At 33.8% G+C, this 10603-nt stretch overlaps 1 protein-coding gene across 1 annotated transcript; it reads left to right on the top strand.

Annotated features, from left to right (window-relative positions):
* Window positions 1-1858: 1858 nt before the first annotated feature.
* On the top strand, window positions 1859-9268 carry LOC122579322 (heat shock 70 kDa protein 17). The gene is made up of 14 exons (XM_043751475.1): window positions 1859-2720; window positions 3642-3874; window positions 4555-4714; window positions 4958-5203; window positions 5287-5423; window positions 5526-5859; window positions 5943-6104; window positions 6218-6292; window positions 7038-7138; window positions 7258-7327; window positions 7615-7671; window positions 7790-7851; window positions 8240-8312; window positions 8772-9268. Exons 1-14 carry the CDS (start codon window positions 1956-1958, stop codon window positions 8946-8948), a joined length of 2652 nt encoding a protein of 883 aa, XP_043607410.1. The 5' UTR covers window positions 1859-1955; the 3' UTR covers window positions 8949-9268.
* Window positions 9269-10603: the final 1335 nt, after the last annotated feature.

Here is a 10603-nt window from a genome sequence, read left to right as displayed (position 1 = left end):
CTTATATAGTTGGAGTTGTGTACTTTTTTTTTATACATTTTTTCTTATAGTTTGAAGGTATTAAGGCGATTCATGTCTTTGGCTTTCTTCAACACCATATCTATGAAATAGAACTTCCAAACTTAGTGTTCAAGGTATTTAATCAAATCTTAAAGAATGGGATTAAATAAAAAATGAAAATTTAATTCTTACAACTATAATTACAACTATAGTGTATATAAATTATTCTCGGTGTAAGTGGTTGAGGTGAAATATTTAAAAACTTCATCATAGATTAATTTGTTACTTGTGACAAAATTTTGTGATTCCATGTTGGACAAAAGATTTTCTCTCACCTATGATAGGTTTTCTATCGTGACGAGTAGGGATGACCCGTTAGTGATCTCTACATTTTGTCCAAGAAAAGAAAAAAATAAGCTAAAACAAACATAATCAATTTCACAATTAAAAAAATGATATAGGTCTGCGTTTTTTAATAAATATATTACTATGTATATTATAATATTTATTATATCTGCTGAATAATGTATTAACAAATAAAATGTTGTGAAACTGGTATATTATACTACCATGTAATTAACCCGGGTTCAACCCGGGCTTATTAATTAAAGTTTTGTAGTATTAAGTTACGTCGATGTCTAAGAACTATGAGATAGTTCAACCATAATCATAATCTCGAAATAGTATACTTTATATTTCGAATATATATAATTAGCTTATTGACCCGTATAATATGCGAATAATTTAAAAATCTATTATGATAAAACTACTTAGATGATGAAAAATTAAAAGATCATGTATAAATTATTAGAGTTTTCAAAAGAAAATAAAAACTTATTTTTTCTATAAAAAAAGACATCATAATTAATAAAAATGAAGTAAACTTAAAGAAGGAAAGTGCTTTTAAACAAAAAAAATCTAAACTTTATTAACAATTTGGAGATGACAAGTAAGCTATTTTTATAAAATGATGATTTTATAACAATTGTCTCTCGGATTGATTGATAATATTAAGACGAAAAGAGATGAATATTTTGAAAATTGACATATAGTCGTTTAAAGAAAAAAAGTTAGATAATTAAACTTAAATTTACATTGGATTTAGGCTAAAATGAAATAAATCATAAATCAATTAAAAAATAATTTAAATTTTAAATAAGAAGATGTTATATTTAAGAAAATAAAAAAGAAATTATTGATATAAATAAATCTAACAATAACAAGTAATCATTATTTAAAAATAATGATGTCATATGAATCTTGTTTTATTTATATAAGAGATTTTGTCATACTAGTTGCATAATGTTTTGGTTTTTAGGGCTGTTAATAAACTTTCTAAATGAAATATTGATAATTGAAATTTAAGATCTGACCTCTAGTTTTGGGTAAGGACTTATACCAGCTCCCCTAACATGGTGTACATGAGTCATAATCTATTAATTCCACTTGTTAGGAGAATTGTATTTGTTAGAGATTTTTCTTTGAAATCATTGTTCGGCTTGTGATAGAGTAATTTAGTTTAGATAACCGACTATCCGTAGTCGATCTTTCGATTTTATTGATTTGCTTCTATACGAAAAAAAACATGTTAAAGAATATTTTTATTTAATTAACTAAAATACATCATGCATTCATCCAATTAAACAATCTCAAACATGAAACACCCCACCATAACAAAATGATGTCATCGCTCGAATGCTAGCCTTTGTAGCCTTCACAATTACGCCAAAAACAACACACTAGCGGTATCATAAACAGCCACGTGGCACTTCGGCTGACGTGGCACTTTACTATTGGCACAATACATCACTGACCACGTATAGTCAAACCTATTCCCCAAAAAAAAGATCAGTGAGTCTTCTATAGACTTCTGGTAACATTCACATCTATACAACATTAAACCCTAAATCTGTATCTATAATCTATATCTATCATTCTGTATCTATTGATTTCCGATGTCCAAAATGCTATTCAGGATAGGCCTAATCTCGTTTTTACTGTTATTCAGCTCAATTCCATGTCAATCAGCTGTATCTAGTATTGATGTAGGTTCAGAATGGATAAAAGTAGCCGTAGTTAATCTAAAACCAGGCCAGGCACCGATCTCAATCGCAATTAACGAAATGTCGAAGCGGAAATCGCCGGCGTTAGTCGCGTTTCACTCCGGTGATCGGCTCATCGGCGAAGAAGCTGCGGGACTCGCTGCGAGGTATCCTGATAAGGTTTATTCTCAAATCCGTGATTTAATTGGAAAACCGTTTGATTATGTTAAGAAGTTTCTAGATTCGTTGTATCTACCGTTTAATGTTGTTGAAGACGAGTCTAGAGGTGGTGTAGGTATTAAGATAGATGACGGTGAGACGGTTTATTCGGTTGAAGAGTTGGTTGGGATGATTTTAGGTTATGGATTGAAGTTAGCTGAGTTTCATAGTAAGGTTGTGGTGAAGGATGCTGTGATTACGGTTCCGCCGTATTTTGGACAGGCGGAACGGAAAGGTTTGCTTCAGGCGGCGCAGTTGGCTGGTTTGAATGCCTTGTCCCTTGTGAATGAACATTCTGGTGCTGCTCTTCAGTATGGGATTGATAAGGATTTTGCTAATGAGTCTCGACATGTTATTTTTTATGATATGGGATCTAGTAGTACTTATGCTGCTCTTGTTTACTTTTCGGCGTATAATACTAAGGAGTATGGAAAGACTGTCTCAGCTAATCAGTTTCAGGTACTACTGATGTTTTTGATGATGACTATGATCTTTTGAGATATATATGCGTGTTGCTTTGTTTTTTAGGTCTTTTTATCAAAGTAGGCAAAAAGCCAGCTATGTCTAAACATTGGTGAAATGTAGTGTGTAGTAAATTTATTCCTTAGATAGCATCATAGCACGCACTATTATTCAATGAACGAGGATGTATTAATTGTCATGTAGTTTTGAAATTTAAGCTGCTAGAGATTAGGTTGGTATGTGGCCGTAAAAATGGATTAGGGGTTATATATCGTATTGTGATTCTGATAATGGAGTTTCACATACTATATTGAATAGAATTCTATCCTAGTATTTGTACTGTTAGGTTTATGATTGTCAAAACTTGAATCATATGTAAGTGAAGCGTGACCAAGTATCCTGTTATAAAGACTTAATCTGTTCACCCCCTGTATTAAGTTTATGGCTATCAGATGTTATTTAAGATTGGTTTCTTGAAACGTGTGAAGTTTTATTAAATTGAAAATCTGAAATATACCGAGATGGTATGCACTATAGCCAACTGAACCAACACCTACAATTACAGGAATACTCGACTGATACTCCTTTGATGGTGTCGCTAAAATTAATAAGCCACTACTGCGGAATGAGACTTGTCTAACTGACAAGGTCTTAAGTTGTAATTTGGTAATACAGACCATACTAATAATGCGATTACCATTCATTCATCGGAAATTAGAAAGACCAACCATGATAAACCATTAGTGCTGCGATATCTATGGTAAAAATTTAGTTAACATATACTGATCCTTTTGGATGACATGCCTAATCTCGGTCTAGTGCATACCTGTTTCATGCTATGTTAGCCTTGAGAGGAATGTGTATTTCTGTTGCTTCAGTTTTATAATAATTTTGTTTTATAACACATCTTTGATGCAGGTAAAAGATGTTAGATGGGATCCAGAGCTTGGTGGTCAAAATATGGAATTAAGATTGGTGGAATACTTTGCAGATGAATTCAACAAACAGGTTGGAAATGGTGTTGATGTCAGGCAGCATCCAAAGGCGATGGCCAAATTGAAGAAGCAGGTTAAGCGTACAAAGGAAATTCTCAGTGCAAATACCGCAGCACCAATTTCTGTTGAATCACTTCTTGATGACCGTGACTTTAGGTACAGACCATGAATCTTGTTATTGGTTATGTAGAATAAGTATTTAGTGGTCTTTAACTTTTCAGTTGTAGAATGTCCTAAAATTCAAATAGTATATCAAACTTGTCAAATAGACATTCAGGTACAAATTGGCGATATAAAAATTCACAATGGGGTTGGCTGAAAGAGAACTGAAAATAGGATTTAAATTGGCATATTGATCTAAAAATGATTTTAGAAAACTAGCATGTACCCATGCATTGCCGCGGAAACGAACACTATTTAGTTAAAATAAATGGTGGTGGTCATGAATAATCTTGTTTCGCTTTGTGGCTCATTTTATATATAATGTTGAGAATATGAACTGGTGGTTAAAATGAATTATTATGTGGTTCAAAGTATTATAGTTGGGTGAAATTCTGGTTGAAAATTATAGGTATTGAGATGATTAAAAGATGAGTGGTTGTGATTAAAAGTTGTGGAGTGTTTGAAAGTGGAGTAATGCTACATCAATTTAAAAAACATTTGGAGTGTAGTGGCTTAAAGGTGTCATAAAGGAGTACAGATGATGGTATGAGGTGCGCCAGAGTTATAGCAATAATCATTAAATGAAGCTGACGGTCTTTAAATATTCAAGGCCGAGTTTGCAGTTTGCTGTATTTTAAAATCTTCCTTATGGTTTGTATTTACTCTTTTTGCAGGAGCACAATAACTCGCCAGAAGTTTGAAGAGATGTGCGAAGATTTGTGGGAAAGATCTGTAATCCCTGTGAAAGAGTTGCTCAAGCACTCGGGTTTGAGGGTGGATGACATATATGCCCTCGAGTTAATTGGAGGTGGCACTCGAGTTCCAAAGTTGCAGGTGCTTTGCTATTGCTTTTTCATTCTGCTAGATACGTTCTAATAAGCTAGATTTCTAATAAGCTAGATGAAGGTTGTACGTCTTTCTATGTGGTGCAGAATAATTAGATTTCTAATAACTATCCTCTCTTCTGATATTTTTTAAATTTCTTATTTATGCATCTATTTGTCATTCATTTTTTAGTTGTTTTGAAGTAGGGAGTTGTATTTTAATTCACTTTGATTAATGTATCTTTTTTCATAGGCTAAGCTTCAAGAATTTCTTGGTAGGAGTGATGTTGACAAACATCTTGATGCTGATGAAGCTACAGTTCTAGGTGCTTCATTACATGCTGCAAATTTGAGTGATGGAATCAAATTGAATCGTAAACTTGGTATGGTTGATGGTTCCATGTATGGGTTTATGATGGATCTAGATGGCCCCGAACTTGTAAAAGATGAGACCACAACACAATTACTTGTTCCACGGTTGAAAAAGCTACCAATCAAGGTAAATTTGATCAATAGTTCTGTGCTTTGCAAGAAGCCACCTATAGTTTTTAATGGAATTTTTTCTAATAAAATCTCCTACAGATGTACCGGTCGATCACTCACAACAAAGATTTTGATGTTTCACTTTCTTATGAGAATGAAGATCTCTTGCCCCCCGGTGTTACTACACGTACGTTTGCGAAATATTCAGTCTCTGGTCTTGCTGAAGCTAGCGAAAAGTAAGTACGGGAACCTAATCAATCTGATCTGTCTGATCTCATGATGGTACTATTTTCTTCTTATCCTTTTCTTTCTAATTTTAATAATTTAAAACTCTTCAGGTACATTTCACGCAACCTTTCATCCCCTGTAAAAGCAAATATTCATTTCTCTCTTAGTAGAAGCGGCATACTCTCTTTGGATAGAGCAGATGCTGTTATCGAAATTTCTGAATGGGTAGAGGTCCCAAAAAAGAATCAGACTTTAGAGAATGCTTCCGCCCCTCTTAACCTAACGGTTGAAGCTAATTCCGCAAATGCAGCAGAAGCTAGTGATGTTCCTAATCCAGATGATCAGGCTACCAACTCAGATAACTCCTCGACAAATGACCCAATCACAGCAGCTCCTGTTACAGAAAAGAAACTTAAGAAAAGGACTTTCAGAATTCCTTTAAAGGTTGGATTTTACTCAATTCTTGACAAAAGAGCTATCTTATTGCTGTATACTCATCTATAATGGCTTTTTGTCAACGGCTGCAGATTTCTGAAAAGAGAGTGGGGTCAGTGGCACCTCTGTCAGAAGATTCTCTTTATGATGCGAAACTCAGATTGGAGGCACTAGATGCAAAGGATGCAGAAAGGAGGAGGACTGCAGAGTTGAAAAATGATCTCGAGGGCTACATATATGCTACCAGAGAAAAGGTTTGGGTCTTGTTTGGCACTTTTCGCTGTGCTTGATATTTCATTCCCAATCAGAAGTCAATTTTGCATTTTAGTGTTTCGTCTCATGTCAATTTCGTTGTGGGTTGTGGCAGCTTGATTATTTGGAGGAACTGCAAACAATTTCCTCAAGTGAACAACGGCAGGCGTTCGTCGAAAAGCTTGACGAGGTTCTCTCTCATTCAGTCTATTTATGCACACTTTTTTTTTTGTCTGTATTAGTATGTACATGTAGTTTGTCAATAGAAATCCACATGATGATGGGAGCTGGCCTAAGCTTTATCCCCATACACATCTCTACCTATATGAGAATTCTGTGAAATTCAGCTTTCACAAAATTCAGCTTTCACAAGTGCTTTCTTTCCCCTAGAAAGCAAGGCCACCAATGAGTTAAACTGTTAAAGTTGGCGGGTATTGAACATGGGACCTCTTCTATGAAATCTCAAGTGTTTACCAGCCCTATGGAATTAAGTATATTTTGAACAAAAGTAGATTTATCGTGCCATCCTCTCTTTATACACTAACCTTGTGTTATATTCATCAGTGAGCTTCTGGATGTGAAATTTGAAATTGAGTACGCTCATTTGAATAACAAGAATCAGATAATCAATCTGTATAAACTGGGTTGTCAAAAATAGTGTTAGGATGTGTTTTTTACTTGTTGAAGTTATATTGAGATAATCAGTTATTTGAGTGTGTGAAAATTTGTGATTGTTAAGAGTGATATGTTCTTGAAAGTTTGTCTCTCTTCCATTATCAATTCAGCTGAAGCTAGTTTGAAACCGATTATGTTACCCAAACAAGTGACAGTTGGGTAAAAGGGAATTTACCCTGTTTAGCTTAACAAGTCAGAGTTATTAAAAAATCAGTTTCAAATGTGAGTCTAAATGGTAGAATGTGTTGCATTTTCTTTAGGTACAAGACTGGTTGTACACTGACGGCGAAGATGCTTCAGCTACTCAATTTCAAGAACGCTTGGATCAGTTAAAAGCTATTGGTGACCCAATTTTTTTCAGGTATGTAACAAGTATTGATTTTTCATACCTGAAAGGGATTGTTTTTTGTTTTTAATAAAAAGTTAACTTGAAAGGGATTGTGATATTGTCAAACTCACTCTTATAAACATCGACTACAGATACAAGGAGCTCACAGCAAGGCCAGAAGCAATTGAAAGTGCTAGACGGTATTTCACTGAGCTGCAAGAGGTAAACAAAATCCAATAAAATTGTTTCAAGTTGTGACACCCTATGCTTGTGATCATTAATTATTGTGTTCAAAATACTTGACTTTGTAGAAGCAATTTAAACGAACTAATGGAATATTATAATCCTTTACCAAAGATATTGTGAGATGTTATGCAATATATCAGTGAGTATGAATCTGATCTTCATGAAACTATGGAGAAGCTAATAGTTATTGGAAGAACTTGTGAGATGTTAATGTAAATCCTACAGAGTTTCTCAGATTATAATAATGAAACCTATACGTGCAGATCGTGAGTGGGTGGGAGTCGAAAAAACCATGGATTTTGAAGGAGAAAGTTGATAAGGTGAATTGCTTCTCAGAACATTGCCGTAATGTTATTTCTAATCATTCTCTAGCATATTATGGATCGACTTTGCCGTATTTGATGAATGAAAATCATTGTCCTTTATGTTTATTTCCAGGTTCTACGTGAGGCAGAAGATTTCAAAAAGTGGCTAAACGATAAGGAGGCCGAGCAAAAAAAGTGAGTTTAAACCGATACTCTATTTACGGATTGTGCTTCATTGTTATTCATCTGACAAAAATTTCGATGCAAGCACCCCAAAAAAATATTTTTTTTTTTGAACGGCATTAAAATATATTTTATTAAAAATAAAAATTGCTAGAAAGAAACCAGCCGATACATAGACATTATATCAAACATGTGGCAAAGATGTGGCAAAACCTTCAGAAAACTAGTGAAGTTACTGTAAAAAGTGATTTATGTATATTTTAGCCTTTCTACACAAGTGCTCAGTATTATACATTTGAAAAGCACCATGTTCTTAGTTGACAACTCATTACAGAAACAATACAGTTGTATACGGGCTTTGAACATTCCTAATTGTTAGAAAACCAATTCCCATCAACAGGACATCTGCATCCAGCACACCGGCTTTTACTTCTCAAGAAGTTTCTAACAAGCTACTCGTTCTTCAAGACAAGGCATGTATTCAAGTTGTTACTTTATATTGCTTCTTCCTTCTCTACAGTGCCACTTATTTATGTTATTCTTTAGGGGTAGAAAAACCTGGGGGTTGGGTTTGTCATCCTTTCTATTCGTGCTAAAACTGGTCATAGAGCAGGACGGGGAGCCCGAAAAACATTTTGTCTAAAATTTTAACTCTTGTTATAAGCAAGTGGAATTTCAATTATGATTACAAAGCTGTTATATTTCAATAATAATCTATTCACTTGAGTAGAACGATTTTATAGGTTGGTTTTGTGCATCAAAGATACATTGTGGTCACCCTTGACCTGTTTGACACCATCTCTTTTTTAGATTGTTTTATTTAATTTAACTCATTTGACATAAGATAGCCTTAATCGAATCGTTGATAAGTAAATGGCCGTCTCTCTAATTTTTTTGTTTCCTTCACTGACTATCATCATAATAATTACCAGGTTGCAAGTTTAAACAGAATTCCTAAGCCAAAACCAAAAGTTGAAAAGCCACCTGTAAAGAATGAGACCGAGGGTCAGACAGAGGAGCCAAAAGGTTCCAGTTCATCTAAAGATGACAATACCGACTCCAAACAAGAAGAGACAGATGAGGAATCAATCAAACATGATGAGCTGTGATTTAACTAACATAACATACGGAATGAGTGGTAAGGTTCATCTTTATAGAAAAAGTCCATAGCAAGCGAGGTTAGGGGAGAGGGTAGTTAATTTAATATTATATGATATATTATTGGGTCAGACCGTTTTTGAGTATCTATTATTTGGGTCTATTTTTATCCCATCGCCAAGTATCAGTTTTGTGTACCCTTAAGCTCTTTCTGATGTATAATACTTGTATACATTGATGCATTTGAAATTGTTTTACGGGCATATGGTACAATTTGTGTAATACTTAAAGAAGTAACGCATGGTCTAATGAGACTATCCGAGTTCACGTAGCTGAATGTCCATCTATTTTTTTTTTTTTGAACATCTGAATGTCCATCTATTGATTGGAAGAATTTATAACGGATGCAAATAGCAGTAAGGCAGTAATCAATCAGAGGCGAGTGTTTGTGAAAAATAATATTCTGTTGAGACTTTCGTAAAGCTGAAAGACCGTGAGTAAGGAATAAGATTGTTTTGGTTTTCACATATTGCACAATTCAAGAAAAACCTATATTAAATTGTTTTCGTTTTCACACATACCTAAAGTTCCCTTGATAAGTAAAATGTTTATTGTTCAATTGAATAGAGAAATAGAGAAATATATGTTACATATAGGACTATACTCATCAAAAGATCACGAAACTGTGATTATTTTTAGAGAAAAACAAATATGCCTCACAATCTCCCCTTACTAATCACATGTATAAATATAAAATCTTCCCTTCTCTCAAAATCTGGGTATCAGTATGCATTAACCCCTTATTTTTAATACTAAAACCCTTCGCTACATTTTCAAAATACATTATATACTGAAATTAAAACCATTTCCAAGACTCCTAATGCTCATGCTCTTACTCTTACACAAAGTTTAGGTAGAGCCTAACGAATTCAGACTATGGGAATCTTTGGTATCACTTAATAGGACACTCAATCACCCGTACATTAAAACAAAAACTAAGCACTACAAGCCAAACTAATTTATAAATAATTTTTGGAAAATGATTAGTAAATCTAACTCATATTCCTAAAAATCAACCTAAAACTTTAAGAATCTGACACGTGGATTCCACTAATTCTCTTTCTCAATCTTGCCCCCTGATTTTTCCACATGTCATCATCTAACTATTAGGCATATCTTTAAGCACACTAATTAGGTTGATTTATCATTATCCATAATTTTTTGGGTGTGATGACTCACTATGATGAATCAATACACAAGTCATCGTTCTTAGGATGATCTTGTAGTTCAAATACCATGATAGACAATATGTTAAATATGTGTAAATCGTAAATTTTTGTGTACACTTGTTTGTTAAGGTCCCTGACCTTCGGGAAATCGTTTGGGTTTGAGTCTAACTCTTCACATTTGTGGGATGGGTTAGATCCACCCGAATTCGAGTTTAACTAACCATAAGAACTCGTGACTTAGGATCGGATCGACGAGTCAGAATATTTATGAAAACTCGTGATCAGATCAGGGAGAAACCGAATTGAGTTTTATATATATAAAAATTAAAAATTTAGGAAATTATATGTAAAAATCTAAACCTAAACAAAAATATTAACATAATTCAAATTAACATAATACATATTAGTTTTAATTTGACTTTTTGATAATGTTTAGT

The sequence above is a fragment of the Erigeron canadensis genome, chromosome 8, assembly GCF_010389155.1.
Source record: "Erigeron canadensis isolate Cc75 chromosome 8, C_canadensis_v1, whole genome shotgun sequence".
Classification (NCBI taxonomy): domain Eukaryota; kingdom Viridiplantae; phylum Streptophyta; class Magnoliopsida; order Asterales; family Asteraceae; genus Erigeron; species Erigeron canadensis.
Note: the sequence above shows the minus strand (reverse complement) of the source record. Positions and strands in the feature narration are given on the sequence as shown.

Coding starts and splice junctions, on each gene's coding strand:
- LOC122579322 (XM_043751475.1), top strand. CDS start 1,956: ATGTCCAAAATGCTATTCAGGATAGGCCTAATCTCGTTTTTACTGTTA. Junction 2,721..3,641: donor TCTCAGCTAATCAGTTTCAG/GTACTACTGATG, acceptor TCTTTGATGCAG/GTAAAAGATGTTAGATGGGA. Junction 5,860..5,942: donor CTTTCAGAATTCCTTTAAAG/GTTGGATTTTAC, acceptor CAACGGCTGCAG/ATTTCTGAAAAGAGAGTGGG.